The 23,224-nt window shown below is 41.8% G+C and overlaps 2 protein-coding genes across 7 annotated transcripts in view; one reads left to right on the plus strand and one right to left on the minus strand.

Moving 5' to 3' along the window:
* Positions 1 to 4,192, plus strand: part of MEP1A (meprin A subunit alpha) — a 43,177-nt gene extending 38,985 nt beyond the window's left edge. The window contains exon 14 of the mRNA XM_050787480.1: positions 3,379 to 4,192. Coding sequence (XP_050643437.1) covers positions 3,379 to 3,535 — 157 coding nt within the window. The 3' untranslated portion in view covers positions 3,536 to 4,192. The remainder of the gene's footprint in view (positions 1 to 3,378) is intronic.
* An 11,860-nt stretch (positions 4,193 to 16,052) lies between these two features.
* Positions 16,053 to 23,224, minus strand: part of ADGRF5 (adhesion G protein-coupled receptor F5) — a 102,306-nt gene continuing 95,134 nt past the window's right edge. For 4 of the 6 annotated variants that reach the window (XM_050787472.1, XM_050787477.1, XM_050787475.1 and 1 more), the window contains 5 exons: positions 21,334 to 22,728; positions 20,080 to 20,121; positions 19,931 to 19,990; positions 19,191 to 19,275; positions 16,053 to 17,535 (listed from right to left, as the gene is read on the minus strand). In XM_050787472.1, coding sequence (XP_050643429.1) covers positions 17,456 to 17,535; positions 19,191 to 19,275; positions 19,931 to 19,990; positions 20,080 to 20,121; positions 21,334 to 22,728 — 1,662 coding nt within the window. In that variant the 3' untranslated portion in view covers positions 16,053 to 17,455. The other 2 variants (XM_050787474.1, XM_050787478.1) reach the window with 1 other exon arrangement.

Consider the following 23,224-nt stretch of genomic DNA (forward strand, 5'->3'; position numbering starts at 1 on the left):
TCTCCTGTCTCCTAATCCCCTCCAATCTGGGACAATTCCTTAGTTCTTTCTTGTCTTTCATTACCTTGACACTTTTGAAGATCTCTGGTCAGGGATTTTTTTTTTTGGTTCATCTTGTTCTCTCATGATTAGATTGAGGTTTCACATTTGTGGCAAGATTAGTAAAGATGTGCTATGCCTTCTCACTGCATCACGTGAGCAGGTACATGATGCCGGTACATGTCAGTATTGGTGATGTCAACCTTCATCATCCGGCCAACGGCATGTTGGCCTCTCCACTGAAGAGTTACCGTTTCTCCCTCTGTAATTAATGTTGCAGGAAGTCAGGGACCCCGAACGGAGGGACTGGCTGAAGCCATGGCAGAAGAACATAAATTGTGAAGATTTTATGGACATTTATTAGTTCCTTAAATTAATACTTTTATAATTTCTTACGCCTGTCTTTACTGTAATCTCTGAACATAAATTGTGAAGATTTCATGGACACTTATCCCTTCCCCGATCAATACCCTTGTGTTTTCCTATGCCTGTCTTTACTTTAATCTCTTAGGCTGCCAGGACAATGTCATCTTCTTCCTAAGCTGAGGAGGATGAATGTTGCCTCAGGACCCTGTGATTGTGTCAACTGCACAAATTATTGGTAGAGCATGTGTGTTTGAACAATATGAAATCTGGGCATCTTTAAAAAAGAACAGGATAACAGCGATGTTCAGGGAACAAGACAGGTAACTTTGAACTGGCCGCAGGTGAGCAGGATGGAATAGAGCTATATTGCTCCTCTTTCATAAGCAAATAGGAGAAATATCCCTGAATTCTTTTTCTCAGCAAGGAATGTCCCTGAGAAAGAGAATGCGTCCTGAGGGTAGGCCTATAAACAGCCCCTTTAGAAGCCTCCTGTCTTTTATGGTCAAAGCCGAAGGGATGAAATAAGCCCGGTCTCCTGTAGTGCTCCCAGGCTTATTAGGAGAAGGAAAATTCCCACCTAATAAATTTTGGTCAGACAGGTTGTCTGCTCTCAAACCCTGTTTCTTGATAAGATGTTATCAGTGACAATGCTTGCCTGAAATTTCCTTAGCAATGTTAATTTCACCTCATCCTGTGATCCTGTGATCTCGCCCTGCCTCCATTTGCTTTGTGGTATTTTATTACCTTGTGAAGTATGTAATCTCTGTGACCCACACCCTATTTGTGCACTCCCTCCCCTTTTGAAAACCGCTACTAAAAACTTGCTGGTTTTACGGCTCGGGGAACATCACGGATCCTGCCGACATGTGATGTCTCCCCTGGACACCCAGCTTTAAATTTCTCTCTCTTGTGCTCTTTCCCTTTATTTCTCAACCCAGCCAAGACACTTAGGGAATAGAAAAGAACCCACATTAAACATCAGGAGCGGGTTCTCTCGATAAATTAATACATATCTTGGGAGAGATATTCCAAGACCGTAGAGACATCCTGCTTTTCCTCAAATCCTCACACGCTAATTTCAGCATCTATTGACACATCCCGCCGCAATACTCACCACTGGGATCTTCTAATGTTGATTTCCTATGTCCTTCACACTCATTAATTAGAATTCTTCTGTAAAGAAGAATGGCCCCTTCACCCCGCTAATTTGTTTATGCGATCGTTTATTTATGTCATGAAGGAATCATAAACATTTATTTTATTCAGTGGGCTCTGTTGCAATAATTTCATGATTTATTTTGTTGCTTCTATTGTCCCAGTTTTGGCCTTTGGGAGCTATTCCAGGTTGGCTCCTGTGCTCTTTCAACATCAGATTTTATGAACACAATGTTACTTTCTGGCATCATAGCATGCTCTAGGCTCATCTTTTATTTTCCCCGCCCCACCCATATAATCAGTCTTCCAAGAAGCCCTCTGGTTCCTTTTATTGGGGAAGGCCCATCTGTTTCTGGGCTCCAAAGCCATGGGTCTGCATGTCTTTGCCTGACAAGCCCTTAGATGCCAGATTCCACTATGTGCCCCCAACAGGCTTCATCCTTCCCAGGCTAAGGGAGGCCAGGGTTGCCACTTGTATGTCAGCCTCTACTCAGCCAAACTATTCCTCTCCTAGAAACCTGCAGCTGAGAGTTGGGAGAATAAGTTTTTCTAAGATAACACTAGGGGATATCACTAAGTTGTGTTTGGAGGGGACTGGGTCAGAAAAAAAATGTAACAAACTTGCTATTACTCACTGATTTCTAAGAATTCAATTCTCAGGATAGAGATGAGGCTTTGGAAGGTAAAATCATTCAGGATTAGTAAAAGAAAATGCTGACTTTTTTTTTTTTTTGAGACAGAGTTTTGCTCTTGTCACTCAGGCTGGAGTGCAATGGCATGATTTCAGCTCACTGCAATTTCCACCTCCCGGGTTCAAGCAATTCTCCTGCCTCAGCCTCCTGAGTAGCTAGGATTACAGATGCCCACCACCATGTCTGGCTAATTTTTTTGGTATTTTTAGTAGAGACGGGACCATGTTTGCCAGGCTGGTTTCGCCATGTTGGCCAGGCTGGTCTCAAACTCCTGACCTCAGATGATCCACCCGGCCTCCCAAAGTGCTGGGGTTACAGGCGTGTGCTATCATGCCCAGGGAGAAAATGCTGACTTCTGATTGTTTCACTCTGCCCTGTAGAATTCTGCTGAGCAGACTTTGTAGTAGGAATGTTTGAAACAAAGGCTGGAATTGTTACAAAGGTATGGATGAGACATTACCAGTTATATGCCTTGGTTATGAGATTAGTTGATCTTTATACCAGACAACATTAAGAAACAAAACTAAGGGCTGGCCATTGTGTGCTTACTGTGTGTCAAATACCTTGATAAGTACAGTGTCCTCATTATCTCATGTGACCCTCAGGGCAACCTCATAAGATAGTGACAGTACACTAACCTTACAGTAACATTTTATTTGATATTATTTAGAAGTTTCCAAGCTACCACTGATGCTCTAAGTCAGACTGTATCTGGGGAATTTCCTTTGTAGCTTATATTCTTAGCCAGTGTCAGGCAATGTGTTCCTTTAGTGTCTCAGACCTTCCTCCTGAATCCTTGGTGGCTGAGAATCCTGGATCTGGAGGTATACCTCTTGGGATTAAATTTCAAGTGTGAAATGCTTACTAACAATGTGACCTTGAGCAAATTATTTAACCTTCCTGTAAGATGAAGATGATGAGAATGGCCAAGTAATAGCCTCCACCTCAAAGGGTTGTTGCAGGGTTAAATTAGTTGGTTCATATACAGCACTTGAAATGGGACCAGGCACTACGTGGACCTGCTCAGTGAGTATTTGCCATTTTTATTGCTGTGGAGATGAGTTTTGCTAGGAGACACCTGAGGTCTGGGTAGTTCCCACACTCCCTTCATGTCCTTTTCCCTCAGGTGCATCTCTGGACCCGCTTTCTTCTACACAGGGGAGCGCTGTCAGGCCATGCAGGTGCACGGCAGCGTCCTGGGCATGGTGATCGGAGGCACAGCTGGCGTGATCTTCTTGACCTTCTCCATCATTGCCATCCTTTCCCAAAGGCCAAGGAAGTGACCTGCCTGCTGGCATTGACCAGACCACAGCAGCACCTCCTCCATGCAGGCCTTATTTTCCCATGGTCAGTGCAGTTTGGGGCAGCTTTTTTATCAGCCTTGCTTTGGATAGGACCTCCAAGGACTAAGGCCTCCAGCCCCATAGGTGACCCTTGTCATGTTTCTGCCCCACATAATCCCGTTACCTTGCTATGTGCTCCTAATGTATCTAGGGTGTCCTGTGACAACACTCATCACACTTCATAGTAAATCACTTGTTTGACTGACTGTCTTTCCTATAGACTGTAAGCTCCATGAGGGCAGGCACATATTGTTCTCATTGACCATGCTGGTCCCAGTGCCTAGAGGCATGGGCGGCACATTGTGCGCACTCAACAATGGTTGAATGAATAAAACAAGAAATGAATGAATAACTAAGATGTAGAAACTCTCATTTATATTGCAGATCAAATATATACGATGAAATTCATATGCTGAATATATTAGAATCAAATGCTCATTTTTCATTAGACGCAGTGGTGTCATTACTCTTTTAAGATCTTGTTAAAGATTTCAAATAAAGGTTCTTCTGGGCAGCCAGGCTTCACAGCATTTGCTTTCCTGTGAAATTCTAAGAGAAGACCTTTAATAAATTTAATAAATATTGAGTTAACACCTTCTTTGTATCTGGTATTGTATGTAAGTGTGGGTGTGCATGTGTGTGTTGAAGGGTGGGGGTGTTCAAAAGCTCTTTCCCAGATCTTTTAAGTTTAATAGTATATTTTATAGCTATTTATGTACAACATTATCATATTAACAAACTGAAGGTATCAGGGAACTTTAAAGAAGTATTTTTAGTTATGCTTTCTTTCCATAGTTCCTAAGGAGATAAAATCTGTCTGGGGCAAAGAAGTTCCAAGATAGATCAAGTTCCAAGATAGATAGCTAGGGAAAAAAAAAAAAGCTAAAGTTTCTATACCCAATCAGCAAAGAGTCAACTCTGTAAGTTTAATAAAAGAAAAGCTTTTAAGGGTTCTGAGTGGTCCTTTAAGTTATCAGGCTTTGTAAGTAGATATTTTATGACAATTTTGTAGAGTTAAAATGCACTGGAAACAAAATGAGAGATTAACAAGAGTTTCTTTAATGCAAAGGTATAAGAACAGTTTCTAGCAAGTGAAAACAGCACCCCTGAGGGCAATAACTCTCAAACTTGAGGTACATCCATATCCCAGGGAGGGCTGAGTAAAACAGATTACAGGGCCCCATCCCCAGAGTTTCTGGGTCAGTAGATCTAGGGTGGGATCTAATAATGCGCATTCTTAAATGTGCCAGGATCTAACAAGATATAAGAATGTGCCAGAATCTAATAAGTTCCTGGGCCATGCTGCTACTGCTACTGACTGCCCCACAACCCCCACCTCACAGACACCTTGAGAACCACTGCTCTAATGGATAGAAAACAGGTCTAGAAGCCAAGCGTCCTGGCTGCAGGCTTGGATTGCCCATCCAGCTAGCTGGGTAATTTTAGTAAGAAATCATTTAAGCTCTTGATCTTAGTTTACTAACTTGTCAAATGGAAATAATAGCTGACTATCTCCTTCCACATGACTTTACCACCTACAGAGTAGCAGAGTAATACAATGGGATAATGAATATGAACCTATCTCAGAGTTCAATATGCATGAAAATATTACTATTCAATGTTCAGACTAGATAGGAAGCTATCCTGTCACCAGCCCAATTGTATTATCTCCAAAGACCAGCTTGGAAATGGATTCCAGCTTTGTTTCTTGCTGTGCTTCACATTCCTGCAAACCCTCCACTAACCTCACAGTTAGGCCTAAAGAAAGCCGTGCCTTTAACACTCTGCTCAGTATCTGACCTCAGAAGTGAACTCTAGGCTTTGTTGCTGCTGCTGCTGTTATTTTCCTTTTGTTTTATTAAAAGGAGCATGCTGTGGTCCATCTCATGTGGAAAGGCCCCAAACCCAAACCAACGACAACATTTCTTAAATACATGAATTTCTCTCTGGAGGTAGCAGAAACTCAAATTTCAAAGACAACGTAGTATTTTCATCTAGTACTGCAAATTAAAACCGCTAGGTCAAAATAATGATAAGGAGGTACCAGAATGGGGGGAAAGCATTTTGATATTTATTTCTCTCTAGATTCTCATCCAGCACCATGCCTACTATCTATGTTCATCAGTTTTGGTGATTAATGGTCACCTCTGTTGATTGATTAATGATCTGGCTCACCATAAATCTGATATGGTATTCAGCTTTTCTTTGAGCCCAAAGCCGTCAGTCATTCCAGAAGGACTAGCAGATACTTTATTCTTTTAAGGTGTTGGCATGGTGATGGCAGAGTGGGCATGTAGGATGTGGAGTGGGTAGAAATTAAGCATTTCATAATCTGTAGGCAGTGTGGAATTCGGGATTTAGATGAGCAACATGAAACATGTGGGAAATCCTCCCTGCATCTGAGTTCTGACTTCTATAACCTTACATAGTGAGAATAAGTCATAGTGGCTTCAAATTTTGAAAATGTCTCATGCTTCCACCACGATATCCTTAATACATCCCTATCTGTATCTTTTCCTCCTGTGAACTGACTTGAGCCAATCTGGCCATTCACAAATGTCAGGTTCTTTCAGTAATATCTGGAGCCTCTGATAATTAGAACTCTAACCCCCTCTCTAATGATGTTAAAATGAATCAAGATTTGAACTAAATTCTGCTACACATTCATATTTGTTAACCATCAAGCACACAAATAGCCATCCAATCTGTTTCATATGTGTAGGGAAGCCTCTGCTCTGTCCTTTTAAGTGCTCCACCACCAAGCCTCTTGGTTTAAAGATTCATTCTAGACACATGCAGCCAAATAATCTGAAGACCAGGATCAGTCAACTCTCTACCTTAGGGTTTCCAAACCTCAGCCCTGGTGATATTTTGAGCTGGATATTCTTTTCTGTGAGGGCTGTTCTGTGCATTGTGATCTGTTTAGCGGCATCCCTGGCCTCTACTTACTGGATGCTTGTAGCACACTTCCCCGGTAGTGACAACCCCAAATCTCTAAGACATTGACATATGTCCACCTGAGGGGCAAAATCATTACTGATTGGGAGTCACTGGTCTAGTTGGGTCAGCCAATGAAACCTTGTATTAAGTAAGGGAAAACTAGGACCAAATAGAGTTCTAGTCTAAGGTTCTACCCCAAAAGTTAGTTCACTGGGGCCCTGCCAGAGTATTGTACCTATAGCTATCTTGATAATTGTATTTAACCAATGCAAAAATTATTTCAAGCGTCCTTTATACTAATAACAAACCCTCTGGTATGGCTTGCTATATAAATATTTAAAGTTTTGCAACAGATATTTCTCCAGTAGAGACTTTTGATTAGGATCTTTCAAATACTAACTAACTGCTCTTGGAGTGTGTGTTCCTTTTCAGAATACTTTGCATACTATTTAACCTCCCCAGGGTATGGATTGTAGTCCCCCTGCATGCTGTATACAGTGTAATACCTATATGGAGGCATTTACAAGCAAATTACAGATGATCTTACACCTTCCCTTCTTGATCTCCTCCTTTCTCATGAATTATATCATTTGTTTTATGGCTTGATGAAATTTTTGAGATTCTGTATTCGAGTAATCTTGTATTTGGGTAAACTGAGGCAATTCTGGAGAGGCTAAGTTGCAGAGCCACTTAATAGCAGAATATATTATTCTTGTTTGACTACAGAAAAGCTTAATAATATCAGAGGTTTGGAAGGTGCTATAAAATATAGGCTAAACTATATCGAACACTATGTAAAAGTCTTTTTTACTTGGTTTTCCTTATTAGAGATATCAGTTTTATGGATGATTGGTCACCTACTCAAATTTCTATGGGTTTATAAATATGGCTAAAACACCTTTCTTATGTCAGTTTTAATATAAATATGTTTTTCAAAAGTCTCTAAGCAAAGAAAAGTTTGAAAGGATTTATAGTTATCCTGTTGCTGTGACTATCATTTAGAAAACTCTTGAAAACCCTCATGCATGGGGGATAGGAGATAATGGAGTCAGGTGCCAGTGACCTCTAATGAGTACTGATGTGAAAAAATTCGATAGGAAAGATTTTATATGGGTAGGGCAGCCCAATAGGATGTATGTGTGGATGTGTGTGTGTGTTTGTGTGTGTTTGTACGTGTGTAAGAGCTGCAGCTAACAGTGATATCAGAGTAAAGACAGGACCCATCTCTCTTTGCCTTCCACAGTTTTGCCAAGGACTAGTCCTGGAATCCCAGAATGGATTGAGACATGGGCCTCATCTGGGTCACAGCATCCCTTAGGGCCTAGACAAATTTAGGACAAATTGACCCCATGTGTGGCTCACCAACTCAATGAAAATCATTAAAAGCATTTAAAGATCCTATCTGGTCAAGAGAATAAAAGGAGAATACAAAAATGGGGTCTTAAGAAAGGTATGAGAAGAGAGCAGGAGGTACAGGAGATGTTCAGATGATTAGCCCCCAACAAAAATGGTCACCAACATCCATTCTTCTTTTCTCAGTAGTAGAATCTCCAAACTCCAACTGGTCAAATGGCTACTCAGAGTCTGGTTTACATTCTCCTGCTTCCTTTGCAAGTAGATGGGTGATATGGTTTGTCACTGTGTCCCCACCCAAGTCTCATCTTGAATTGTAATCCCCATATGTGGAGGGAGGGAACTGGTGAGAGGTGATTGGATCATGGGGGTGGTTTCACCTATGCTATTCTTGCGATGGTAAGCGAGTTCTCATGAGAGCCGATGGTTTTAAAGTGTGGCACACCTCCTTGCTCTCTCACTTTCAAGTCTTGCTGCCATGTAAGATGTGCCTTGCTTCCCCTTTGCCTTCCACTATGATTGTAAGTTTCTTGAGGCTTCCCCCGCTTTGCGGAACTGCTAGTCAATTAAACCTCTTTCCTTTACAAATTACCCAGTCTCAGGTAGTTCTTTATAGTAGTGTGAAAATGGACTGATACAGTGAGGTAGTGTGACCAAATTCATGCCAATGGAATGGAAGCAGGAATGTTGCATGTGAGCTTCTGGGAACCTTTCCTAAAGGAGTCTTGGTGCACACCTGCAGTCCCTTCCTCTATCCTAATGACTGATAAGGTGACGTAATGGCCAGAGTGAGAGCTGCCAAATGGGGCCATGCTGTGACCTTGGGAAAAGCAGATTAAAATATAGAAAGTATCTGGATTTCTGAGAACTGCATTGGGCCAGGCTGCCACACCAGTCTTGGGCTGCTTATCTGTGTTAGCGAAATAAACTTCTACTTTAAGTTACTGTTATTTTGAATGTCTGGTACTCATAGAAAACATTATCCTAATGGATATAATTATTTCTATGGGGCCAGCATATGGCTCAGACTATGCCAATCATGATACCCTGTACTGCCATATATACATGTACATTTGGAGAAGAAAAGGGTTGGTCTTCTTTTTAAACTTCAATCTATGGGTCTAAGGACCTCATAAATTTCTCTCCCTGAAGATCTACCTTGGAATGAAATAAATACACAAAGAGAGACAACAACCCAAAAGGAAGAGCCAGAACTCTGAGAACACTGTTTGGGCACCTGAATTTAGCTGTACCTGAAGGTATACTAATCTAGTATCTTTCCCTATTATATGGTAAGTGCCTACTTTTGCTTAAATGAGTTTGAGTGTGGTTCTATTACCTGTAACTGAGAAAGCCTTAATTAGTACCACTGCTATAGTGCATAATTGGTTCATCTGTAAAGAAAAGAAATAACAAAATTAGTTTGAGGATTAAATAAAATTATGTAATACGTAAGATCACCAAAACTGATTTGAAATGCAGACATGAGGAAGTTAACCAGGCTCACACACTTGTTATGTGAATTATTCACCAATTCTGGCTTCATAATGAGCAAGATTTAAACTCAAACTTTGGTAAAGTTATGATTGAGGATATCATATACCTTTGACGTTATTCTCAAAAGCTCTTAACCATGAATTAAATGTGACAATGTGAAAGGCATATGTAGTTTGATTCTGAATAGAGCTGGTGTCTAAATCTGAGTTCTATCAAGATCTATCATGTATTCTGAGTGTTGGATATTATTTAGACATATAGGAAGAAAATATGACTTCTCAGAAATGAAATGTGATTCTGAGACTGTCTTTAAACATATCAAGTGGAGAATTGAGATATTTGCCCTAATAAATTTGGCCAAGTTGTGATGCATGTTGTATATATGTGTGTATGATGCATATCTACTGTAATGTTTATGCATACACAGTATGATGTAAAATAATAAAGACTAAGTTTATTCATCAATAATTGCATGCCAGATATGATTTTGTAGGCTTTATAAGAATTTTATAACAACCCATGGAGCCTGTGCCATTATTATCTCCTTTCACATAGTGCAAATTGAGGCAGAAAGAGTTATTTTACCAAAAGTCAAACTAAGAAGTGGTGAACCTACAATTGAAAAGCACACAGTTTGGCTCTAGAACCAATGCTCTTAACCACCATACCACATTTGCCGAACTGGCTGTCAATCAATGCTGAAGAACAGCCCAATACACCTGTCCATGCAAACTGAAGCAAAGAATGCAAAGCATTCAAGTAGCAAATCAGCTGCTGTTTCAGTCTGCATGTCATAAGGAAAATCATGACTTAGCTAAACGTAATAGGGCAAATGCTCCAATTCTCCACTTGATATGTTTAAACGTAGCCTCAGAATCACTCTTCATTTCTGGGAAGCCATATTTTCTTCCTACGTATCTAAATGCCATCCAACACTCCCAGAATTCTTGATAGATCCGAGACGTAAATAAAAACAACAACACTGGTGATTGAGACCTTACAGGAAGCTCACTTAAATGAAGACTGAAGCTGCGGGGTCCACTAGATAGCTAAGTTGATATCTACCTTTAATAAAGCAGCACAGCAGGAATTCTTTGATGCTTCATCAGAGACTTAAAAAGGAAGTAGGCGCACTCTGAAGTTTGCTCAGAGCATTGGTCATTATGTCCTGGGCTGACCCAAGGTAGAATTATAAAGCGAGATGAAGCCTTAACTCCTCCACCCTCTCTGTCACTGTTGTCTTCCCTCTCATTTTGTGCATTTGAAACTCTTCCTGCTATGGAAGCCTACTTTTAAGAAAGTAACTGGCATCAGGTTGCACAGAGAAGCAGTATAAGGTGGTGGATACATGTCCATGTTCTAGGTCAGACACTGCATTTAGATCCTGGTTCTACTGGTCCTCAGCTGTGTGACTGTGGGCAAGTTATTTACCTCTCTGTGCTCAATTTTTTTCCTCTAAAAATGCGAAGAAAAAGAATCTTTAGTTACTTTTGGTTTGGTATACTGTTTAAATGAGATTATATGCATAAAAATCTTAGAACAGCATCAGGTACACAGCAAGAGCTCAAAAAATGTTGGTTAACATAGTTACATAGTTACCAGTCATTTTCATTCGATGGTAAATTTAAGTTACTGTGTTTCTCACCCAGAAGTATATTTGCGTACATTTTCTCTCTTTGAGATTAACCTGAGATTAACCTTGTTAATCTTATCTGTCCTTGAGATTTCGGTTTTTGTAAAAGGAATGTCCAACATGAGGGAGAAGGTGTGAGAGCTATTTCGAGGGGATAGGAGCAACAGGCCAAGGTGTGTGACATCCCCCTCAAACTGGGAAGCTGTCTGCCTCATTACTTAAGGCCAGTTCAGTTTGTCCCTCTACTCCAAGGACCAGCCCTGCTGGCAGTTGGCCCTGTTGACTTCTCCTGGGTCTTCTCGGATCACATGTTAGCAATGTGTGCTCAGAGGCTAGGGTAGGAACTTGCCATCCAGCCTCAGCTGCCGGCTGGACTGTCAGATAGCCCTGGGATAGCTGCAGATTCATCTGCAGATTCTTCATAGATTGAAAATGAAAATCCAGGCCAGCAGTGGCTTTCAATGGATGAATTAGGAAAGGGAATAGGAGACCACCTATGTTAATCCTTTTGCAGCTGCCTTGATGGAAAAAGTATTAGGTTCCCATGAAACATGGAAGGCACCCATTTTTCTTCCTCAAACGACCTTCCAGCAGCCTATCTGGAATGGGTGAACTAGATCATTTTCGGGGCTTTCAGCTTTGCTGTTAGTGCCATAAATGAGAGTCAATCAGTGAGGGGGGACAGAGAAAGGAAGGAGCTATCCCAGTGAGTATGCCTCAGAAATGTATGCCTGCCTGTGGATGTGCTAGGCACACTTGTAAACCAGTCTCTGAGACAGGTGTCAATCAACTTAGAAGTTTATTTTGCCAAAGTTAAGAACAAGCCTGGAAGAAAGGAACACAGAATCACAGAGACAGTCTGTGGTCTGTGTCTTTCTGCAAAGATATTTTGAGGGATTCAGTATTTAAAGGGGAAAAGTGGAGACGAAAGAGGGAGGGTATGGTCACATCGCTGAATCTATGCCTTGTAGGAGAAAAGGAGCAGCTAGGGGAACAGCCAGTGATCTATTCATCTCAGTAAATTGGCACTTTACATAAAAGGTGAACCTACTGTAGCCATCTGTGGAGATATCTGGCCTTTCATCTAATAATAGCTATTTGCTTAGCAACAGAAGGAAAAAGCTGTTTCTTGCTTGACTCAGCTTCCATCTTAATTTTTTTCCTTTTTGCATAGTGAATTGGGGGCCCTAAATTTCCTTCGCCTTTCACACACTGAAACTACGTGTGTGAAACTCCCTCCACATTCCTACGTGGCTTTCTGACTACCCTTTCCTCTGCAAGGATCATAATATAAAAGTATTAGGAGGCGGGAGTGAAAGAGATTTTTTTCATTCCTGGTTTCTGTTATCCACTATGCCTTGACCTTCGCTCTGTCCATGTGATCATACTACTTCCTGAACGTAGCTCATTGGGCGCGTCATCCGCGGGACTGATTCGGCCTCCCACGCGCTTCCTGAGGCCGGACCGCAGCGGGGACACCTCCTTTCAAGCCCACCAGGGGGCGCGCGAGCCTCAGGAGACGCAGGCGGTGGTTGTGGAGCTGCAGTGCTGGAGGCCAGCTGTCACTCCGGCCCAGCTGGAGATTCCTGTCGGGAATGCTTGGGATAGGACAGCTGTGAGGGAGCCCCTGGGGCATGGGAAAACCCTCACAGTTCCAGGAAAAAATAAATAAATAAAACAGAAAACGCGTGCACAGTTTTTCTCGGTTAATCAAAGTCAAATTCCTCTTCCCACAACTGCTGCGGTGCCGGCTGGCTGGCAGGATGGAAGACTCAGGATGGCACCAATCAAAATCCGAAAAAGGCAGGGCCCAAAGTCATTCCTGGGTTTTGTTGTTTAATGTCATCAGAAGTGGGCCGTGACAGCAATCTGCCCACCACTTGCCCAATCAGGTCCTCTTGCCTTTCATGCTGAGAATAAAGCCATTTCCCCCTGTCCAGGATCCTGGGTTTGTTCTGTTTAGGCTTCAATAGTCACTGGCATCCTTCACTTGGCTCTGCATGAGAGAATAAAAACCCTGGGGTGGGAACAGGCTCATGTATCTCCTAACCATGCCTGATGTGTGCGGAGGGACCTGTTGTGGACACTGGTGGCTTTTCAATGTCGTCTCAAAGTTTACAGGTTAAAAGAGAAGGATGCGTGTGTATAAAATCATTTAAGAATAGACAGGACGGCTGTGTCTGAATCGTAGGACACCACGACCAAGGCCCCCACGCCCACCCCTAACACATACAGATGGTATTTGGAGATAAGAACTGGTGTCTGGCACAGAGCGGGCATCGGGAGTTGTCCCATCTCCCTTCTCTTCTTCTTCTGTCCACTCCATATTCACTAAGAGTGGGAAACTTGGTTTCCATCGAGAATGTGCTAGAGGATAAATAGAGCCCTCACATCCTGTATATTCATCTGTAGGAAATGAGGGCTCTATTTTCAGCTGTCAATGAAAATTCCAAGCCATCCACACACAAATGTTGGAACAGGCATCTCTTTGTTTGCCAGACAATTTGTTTCTGAAAACTTTACTTCAAGGACCCTTGTTTAAACCTTCTATAACGTGATGGATCTTTGCACACGGCTTGGAAGTGCAGATGGCGTGAGGGAAGCCATCAGCCCTGCCAGCCAGTTGAGTTCAGCAGCGAGCTGCTGGCCTCCTCCATGCCTGGAAGATGGAAAGGATAGTTTGCTGTTTGGAAAATGGAGCTGCATTCTGGGTGACATGCAGAAGACTGAGCAGGGCAGCACCACATTGCAAGAAGACACACAATTACTACAAAGATAGCTCAAGAGATCTCATTAGATATTTCATTGTTATAGTATGGAAAGGAAGCATAGCTGTGTGCTGGCATACATGATGCAATTTTAAATCCCAAGTCATAATTTTAGAAACCAATAGAACCTAATATTAACGCTAAACTACCGGGCTCTTGAAATGAGGAAACACTATTCCGATTGCCCGTTTAAAAACACAATCAGAAGGTTTGTGCCCGGTAAGTTCCACCTTCATTTTGGACACTTGAAGAATCACACTTTTACTGCCCTGGGTCACTGGGTTTCCTCTTTGAGATGAGGAGGCCTTATTTGACTTCACCATCACATGACACAAAATAAATGCATTCCACCTACCTGGCATTTCTAGGACCACCTATTTCTTTTTGTCTTCAAATGATTGTGATTTCCTGCTCCATTCACCTCAATAACTCGCCCACACCTCCTTTCTATATGTACTAATTGCTGTAATCTTTCTCATCTCCATATAACTTTTTTTTTCTGAAGCATTCCAACATGGATCTTTTTGAAATTCTCTATACAAACCACAAAAGGCTGTGACTTCCCACAGTCTTTCTTAATTTCTGACCTTAGCAACCTACATCCTGAAAACCCCACGGACATTTATTTAACTGTTTCCCCATGTAAACAATAAGAAATGGGGGAGGAGGATGGCAGACATCTGGCTTACTCAAGAAATGATGTGTTAGTCTGGACTTAGAATATTCCCAGAGAATATTCCTGTAATCTGTATTAACTGCTCATTTGTGAATGTTCTAACCTCACAGACTCTGACGCATTAGGACAGAGCCCTTTGCAAGAAACTGACTTAATGGAAAGCTCCTAATGCAAGAAAGTTTAGGCCCAGGGAATGGACTTTATACACTGAGAGATGTCAGAAACACAGGGAAGCACTGGGCACCTTACAAACAAAGTAGATCGCACAACTCAATGTGCCTTCATTCTCAGAAATCTGCTACTAATAGCCTTGTAATCATTGCTGATTGAGAGATGGCAACCTCAGGGCCGAGCAAGGTTCCTGCATTCATAAAATTCTCAGCTTCATAGCTGCTCTTCTACAATTTTGAATTCTACTGTTCATTTTAGGGTGTTCTTGGGAAAGGGTAGTGGCTGGGCTAATGCGTATTGCAGTGGGCAGAAAACCAGCAAGTGTTTCTCCAATTATTTGCTTTCATAGCTTTTCTGGAATTTGGACCCAGTGCTGTGGCTTGAAAGGGTGAAAGCACATGCATGTATGTATGTGCACATGTGCGCATGTGTGTATTTGTGTGTGCTGGGGATAAGGGAATATGCCCCAGTTAACGAGTGGAGCAGTGGGGCAGATCCACATCCTGTGTAACTCCCACAGGCTCCTGCTATAATGAAAGTTCCCTTCAGAGGGTTGAACACAGTGATTCCCCGAGGGATCTTGGCTGAAGTGGGTGGAAGTTCAGCGTTTCTTGTCCCACTGAATTTTTGAGCATGACAACCACATCCTGCTCCCAATACTGTGTGCTTTCCTTGATTGATCATGTCAAGATAGCCCTGCTAACATTGCGCTCCAAGCCTGGCTCGATTCTTCTTGATATAACTCCAGGAACCAAATCAGTCAAAGGCCTTCTTTCTCTAATTCTAACTCTAATTCTAATTCAAGGGATTTCTCCCAACCCAACCTCTGTCTCCATCTTCTTAGTACCAAGCTCTGCCCAAAGTTGATCATTCCTGAAGAATGTGGCATGCACTTACAGCATAACAATGATTTCCTTTAGGGACTTTTGGTAATGCACCATTCATTTGGGACAGGGATGTGACAATTCTCAGGCAAATGTGGGAGTAGATGTCTATGTCATTTGTGAATATGTAGAAATAAAGAATTCATTTAGGTTAACTGTCCCACCTCTGCCCCATGCCTCTCCTTCTCTGTGAAGAAAAGAGAGGCAGAAGCAGAATTTAAGTAGAATTTAAAATTAAAAATAAAAAGAAGATATGTTAAAGGATTAAAATATTAAAAGAAAACTCCTTTGAACCTCAATAAAGAAATGGCTGTTGAATCTCAGCCTCTTTTGCCCCATCTTCCTAATGGCTGTGCCCATTTATGTTGCCACACAGCCCACATATCCTGAGTAGTCCCACATCTCTATTTTTGTCTCATTTTCCTTTTGGGATAGGACTTCTATTTGCAATGTAGGGTTGCTGTATCAATAGCACATGGTTATTCACTCTAATATGGATGCTATTAACTCTAATATGAGTTAACTCTAATATGGATGCTATTTTCATAAATATTTATATTTTTTAATGAAATACATACACACCAAAAAAAAAGCACACATGCAGATAATTCACAATCAAATCCTTGGGAAAGGTTCTGCCATTTGTTCAACAAGGTCAAGTGTCATTAGGAGCACAGAACAGCCAAATGTAAAATTTCTTTCCAGGAGCTTTCTGAGTGGTTGGAATAAACACAACTTAGACCATGCAAAGCTCTTAATGTGTATTGGTCTGGGAACTTAAGATGGAAACAGAGAATACATAGGGAGCTATACAACACACCAAGGGCCATTATCCACAGTAACAATAACAGTGACAACAGCAATAATAATGTACAATGCTATAAGATTATTAAAATCTATACTGCACAGAGAAGTACCTGCTTAAAGCCATTAACTATATGACAGGGTCTGTCTTCAGTGCAATATATCAAATTTGGCAATTGAAGGGTATATAAAAAATATATTTTTTGCTTTCAAAATGTGGAACAAATATATAAGGCTTTTCTGATAAACTATAAAAATTTAATCTGCACTTGGATCTAATGACGTATCTTTATAATACTTCCTCTGCAGATACATTCACTTAGTTCAAACTTTAACATACAAGTATATATGCATGTGTTTAGCCTCAGGAGAATCATATTTCCTTCCATTCATTTCTTATAAATATTATTATCCACTTGAAGTGGTTCTGATGAAGGAATTTCCTCCCTATTTTTTCAGCCTTTTTTCCCTTCTCTTAGCTAAGAAGACATCAGGAAGACACCGCCCAAAGCATTCATTCCCTGTGGCTGACTTTCAGTTTCCATCTTTGGGCCATTAAAAAAATTCTCAATGTTGCACTATCTGAGTGATTATATTAGATCATTAACATGGAAATCTTAAAATGTGGCCCTTAATGTTATCTTTATTTGTTCCTATTTTCATCTTTCTCTTTTTCATCTTTTTCCCTTTCTCCCTCTTTCCCTCCCTTCCTTCCTTCCTTTCTTCCTTCCTTCCTTCTTAGAATTCACTGAAGTATTTTCTAGGTAGCCTTTTACTTACTACGTTCATCAAAGCTTATCTTTGTGCCCAATGTGTAAAAAGTGAAAATGTCTCTTTGAAATTCTATATTACAATATAGACAGAGAAGTTGGGCCTTGGGGGGCTTGAGTTTCACTTAAATACTATACACATGTGGTATCACACAAGGGGGAGGGGGAGGGAACAAACATAAACATAACAATTACTTTTAGTCTGTCTTTACAAAAGAAAGCCTCTTCTCTCTGAAAAAGTCTTTTTGGCATCTGCTCCCGGAAACCTGCCCCAAGAACACGTTCCCCATTGCTTTGCAAGGATCTCTTTTTAAAAGCACATCCACTGTCCCCAGGAGGTCACGTAGGTTGGATTATCCTGTTCTTAGTTGAGCAACGAATAAGCACTGGATGAGTTTTCCAGGGATGAGCTGGTTGTTTCTGGGGTGGAAACATTATACGTTCCTGAAAAACAGAGCAGCAACTCAGCCTTGAAGACAAGCTGTCATGAACTTTGGGCTGTGAACATCTCCTAAGGGACCCAGGGGAGCAGTGGTCCAGGCACCAGGTAAGCTCGGCCATGCCTGGAAACCAACCCATACCTGCCCTCCTCCCATGACCCAGAAATGCCAGAGAACTAACAGAGCTGTCGTTCTCATGCATGCGTGGCAGCCAACAAGCAGTCACTACTTCACATCACACCAGCAGCCAGGTTTCTACAGAGGACAGGAAGATCTCAAGGTGGGAAGCCCTCCACATGCCATCACATGCATGGTCTGGGAACATCTGCATGATGGAATCTCCCTGGTCCACTTGGGTTGTGGTGACTTGGGGAAGCTCTTGGGAGGGACCTGGACGCTCTACCAAAGGTGGAGGTTTGTATAGAGAGTAAAGGGAAAGAAAAGAGAAAATTATAGCGGGAGAAAAGGCAGGACCAGAAAAGAAGCAGGAGTCAGGAATGTCAACAGAACTGCTGAGAGTCAGTGCAGCAAGGAAGGCAGCCCCGGAGCAAGTGCACAGGCTTGTGTCTGCTGGGAGGTGGGGACTGTGCACGGGGAGTAGGTGGAGAGTGGATGTCGGGCGAGAGAAGGGTTGAAGTGCCCACCCTACCATCAGATTGCTGAACTGCCACCGCTAACAAGGTTTCCATCATGGCCTGGGGGGATCTTAGAGGCTGCTGACAACATAAACCAAAGTGACAGTGCTTACAGAGCCCCCAAACAGGCCCCATTGGGACTTTCATAATCAGAAGTGAAGGTCCACTAGTTTCATGAGTAATTCATCAAACTGAAGCGGAAAAAAACTCAAGTCCTCTGGAGTTTTAACAGTTATAGGCACTCACAAAATTTGCTTGCATATGAAAAGCCTTCATCTGGAATATTGACACATTTCTCAACTCTGCATTTGTGAAATCTATTCAGTTTCAAAAAGCTAGAAGAAATCCTGGGGCTTATTTTCCTGCGGGGGAGGGATGGTGGCCTGGGACAGGGGTTTCAATTTCCTAGAATAGCTGAGATCTGTTGCCCAAAGTTATTAGTTCATTCATTTCATATCTCCAAGGTAGAAATTAACCATGAATATTTCTAATAGAATAGCTAACTTGGGTGATCCCTTACGTAACACATGCACAGTTCTATGCTTCAATGTTTAACATAAGCCCACTTTATAAAAAGAACAAAAAAGGAAAACAAACCTACATAGTGAGATCCTGTAGTAAGATTTTCTAAATATATTATTTGCTGCCCTATAACCCTGAAACATGACCTATCTACTCTTATTTAACATAATTTGAGAAGAACTCTGTGTTTGACAAGGTCAGCAATTTACAGTTCTTATTTTGATGGATGAAATTTTGACAGACAGCTCTCCAAATCATTGTCTAGATTCTCCAAATCTTATTCCTTATGAGTTATTAAAAGTTGCCCAACAAAGGCAGCTGCCCTCTACACCCACTTTTTGGTGATTTGTGAAAAGGTAAGTTCCTCTATTTAACTTCTACCCCAAAAGAGGACATTTCAGGTAAATGCCATGAGCTGGGTGAAGGAGTAGGGGTGTTGAGGCTCCCCATTTGAGCAAATGTGTTCTGGGTGAGCAGGGAGAACCTAGAGGCCACTACTCACCTGTTTTACCAAACAAATTGTTAAATCTCCTTGATATTGGAGAACTCATAGAAAACACAGGTGTGGATGAACCCAAGGATGTTGACTAGAAGAGAGAAAAAGAGGGACAATCACAAGGCAAATTTGTGGGACCAAAGTTGTTTCTATCTCTAGGAGGATTGATTTTCCACCCTCTATGGTCACTGGCGGCATCTCTAGTCCCACTCCCAGAGGTCACATTAAAATACTGGAATCTTATCATCTGTATTAGAACAATAACTGTCAAATACAAGTTTTATTGTTTGTTAGGCTTCTAGTATTTTCTGACATGTGAAAGACAGTCAAATATTCCAAAGGCAATAGTTGTGTTCGAAAATGAACTATAGAAAATTCTATCCATTATTATTCTTCAATTTGTTTTCTCTAATACCTTGAATCCCCCCAGAAGATTGCTTCTCATTGAACATTTGATTTCAACCTTAAGTTTAGATCATATATTATTTTAAACCCTATTTAAATATGTGGAGTAGCATCTCAACGACAGCTCTGTGGCTCTGTTTAATAGGCAGAATGACTTGAGAAGCAAAAACAATGGAATGATCTATGCCTAACATAGCTGTTGAGGGAGACGGGTTTGAGGATGCAATATATTTAGCCTAATTGATCAAAATCCCAAAGAAATAATTTAGTACTCTATACTTCATAATGCTAGTGGAATACATGAGGTTACAAAATGAAAAGTCTGCAGAGAAAAGGTATACCTTTGAGTGCTGTGAAGACCATCGTGACAATGAAAACTTATTCAGCAAAGCTTCCTGTACCTGCAATGTTTAAAAGAAGCTATCGTAACTTCAACATGCCACAAGCACTTCAGGCTTTTCTAGAAACAAGAAACTGTCATTGCTCTTACCTTCAGATCCCAGAGGCATCCAAAGAGTAAAATGAATAATCCCTGAGAAAAAAAGATTAAAAAGAAGTACATTTTAATTATAGTCTATTGTCCAGCAAAAGAGAAAGTACTGTTAACCTAGTGCTAAATTTGTATGACTTCTTTTTCCATCTGAGTTCATGGAATGAGTCCAGTACATGATACTGTTCAAAGAGGCAGTTGGTTCACACCAAAGGATTCTAAATGTTATGATGTTAGGAGGATATTTTCTATTTTCCTATTTTCCTTTAGTTGAGAACTGGAGGTCCTGTTGGTTATGCTATTAGTACACCTCTTGTGTCTACAATATTCCTCACATAGTTATGATAAGAATCTGGGCTGTGGGGTGGGATAACTAGTTCCTTCCAAATGAGGCATATCATGAAGGTCATTACATATGAACTTTATAGCTTGGAGACACAGGCCCAGTAGCAGAAATCAAGGTTCATATGTTCTTGGCACAAGCATCCTGAAAGCAGTATCTCAAATGCACCTCCAGCCTCGGCCTCTTCACAAGCTCACAGTGGCCTCAATCCTTGGGCAGGTTTTTTCCTATGCTTACCACTTCTCCAATGGGTGAAACAGAATTAATCACTTCTTTCCTTGTCCTTTAAAGGCTTGCTAACTATACCTCTGTTATAGTTCTTCTATCAAACTGGCCTGTATTATAATTAGTTGTGTGCTGCATGAGAGCGAAGAAGATGTTTTTTCATTATAGTATAATCAAGCAGATTGTCTGGCATTCAAAGGACATTCATTCTTTGATTTTTGATGTTTCCAGAGAAGCTGTTATGTGATACATAGGATTTATTTCATTCAAACGATTATTGAGAACCTACTCTGTACCAAGGTCTCTATCAGGCATAGGGGTATAGTGATGAATAAGAAAGGGGCAATCCCTGTCCTCACAAAGACAGGATTTTCATCTAGGAGATAATAGACTGCATCAAGATAATCTTAGACAAATGGGGATTTTCCTTTTACTAGTGTAATCAGGGTATCTAGCAGAGACTGGCAAATGACACTAGGTTATAATGTAGGAGATAAAAAGTATGAGGTTCCATAGGATCAGAAGAATGTGTCCTTTCCAACGAGTTCTCATTATTACTGCTCTTTAGGGCTGAGGCTTCCTCTGGACTGAAATCCTTCCCCATTCCTACTCTTGTTTGTGTTTATATCATTAATTTGTCCTACAGGAATAGAATCTTCCTGAAAGCCCTACACTGTAAAACTCACCTGGAAGACATTGAGGATGGCAAATATGATATGGAACACAAGGTTGGTCCCTGGGAACACAGTGGTGAGACCAAAACCCCAAGTAAGGCCCAAGAGTGGCGTGAGAACCCCAATGCTCTTGCTGATCTGAAACAAGCTGCTCTTCTCCTGCTTGCATGGCTTGTCTCCAATGGAAGGCCTCAGGATCTTGGTGATGACCACAATAGTGATGGTTATGTTCACCACCACGATGATTAGTGCTGGGATGGCGAAAGCCAGCAGGGCCTTGGTGTCCTCCCAGTTGAGCCAACAGACATTCTTCCTCGTGTAGACTTCTCGGGGCTGGGTGGCTCCCAGCGTGATGACCGAGATGGCAAGCGGGCAACCATAGCCAAGACAGAAGGCAATGGCTTTCTGAGTGGACCTGCTTGTTTCGTGCAGAATGAAAACCAGGCGATAGAACAGCATGAGGCCCAGTGTCAGCATCCAGAAGAAGACGCTGAGGTAGAAGAAGTGGATGAAGAAGGTGGCAGCCACACAGGCTGTCTTGCAGAGTATGTAGTGATTGCCCTGGATGGCAGCGACCACAATGAACCAGGTGTTGGCAATCAGAAGGGAGGCAGCAATATTCACTATGCAGGTGTGGCGCATATAGGAAGTCCGGTTCTTGGTCACTGACTTCCACACCACAGCTTCCACAACTAGACAGGCCGCCAAGCTCAAGATGGAAAAGCCCACCCCGACATAAGAAATAATATCCAGTAGTATTCCCAGGAGAGAACTAGGGTCTGGGGAGTCAGGAGACATGAGGATGGAGAATGACGTTAGGTGGTCACAGATACAGGTGACATTGTCCCCATCACCTTCTTCAACATAGCACCCATTGCTGTCCCACCCTCCTGTGTTGTCGGCAAGCCGGAAGTTCCAGAAGACACACTGTGTTTTGCCACCTGAAGGGCTGTTGTTCTTAAAAGTCATTGAAATCCTGAATGGCATAGTTATATTGTGGTTGACAGTGGTCGTCATCACTAAGCTATCTGCAAAGTTATTTTCCTGCATATCCTGGGCAAGGATGGCTTGGAGAGTTGGGAAAGCCATGGTGACAATAGATGAATCCGACTGCAACTTTTCTAGATAGCTCTTGTCAATGACCACATTGCCCCAGAGGTCAAAGTGTGGGAAAACAAACCTCTGTTGATAGGTTTTTGGGTGGCTGGACTTGATCACCATGCTGCTCATCTGCACATTAGTTCGGAAGAAGGACAAAGGAGGGCTATCTCCTGACTGCAATGCCTGGGAAAATCTTTCCACTGAATGTAGTAGCTGTGAACTCTGATTGGTCCATCGCTGTTGTAAAACCTTCCATGTGTTCAAGACAGGCTTTCCAAGGATGACATTAACCGTAGAGAGCACGTGCTGAAAGTGAAATGGTATAGGGTCAAACTAATCAAATTCTTTCAGTCATAAAAAAGAAAAAAACAACACCTTCCTAGAAACTGACTGTATAAAGGTAAGAGGAAAAGAGAAGACAAAAATGAGACATCACAGGTGGTGGGGATTTATGACCTTCTTACGACAGACTTTAGCAGAGGATGGGTCCCCAAGACTGAAAGATGTCAGTAAATGTTTAGCAATGGTGACAGTGAGAGTCACACCCACTACACACCCTACTCTGTAAGGTCAATTCAGCAGGCTGGCAGGGATATTTACTATTGTATTTTATTTTAAATCTTAAGTTTGTATTTTTAGTAGAGATGGGGTTTCATCATGTTGGCCAGGCTGGTCTTGAACTCCTGACCTCAGGTGATCCATCAGCTTCGGCCTCCCAAAGTGCCTGTAATCCCAGCTACTTGGGAGGCTGTAGCAGGAGAATCGCTTGAACCTGGGAGGCAGAGATACATTTTTCCTGGTG

The sequence above is a fragment of the Macaca thibetana genome, chromosome 4 (genome assembly GCF_024542745.1).
Source record: "Macaca thibetana thibetana isolate TM-01 chromosome 4, ASM2454274v1, whole genome shotgun sequence".
Taxonomy (NCBI): Eukaryota; Metazoa; Chordata; class Mammalia; order Primates; family Cercopithecidae; genus Macaca; species Macaca thibetana.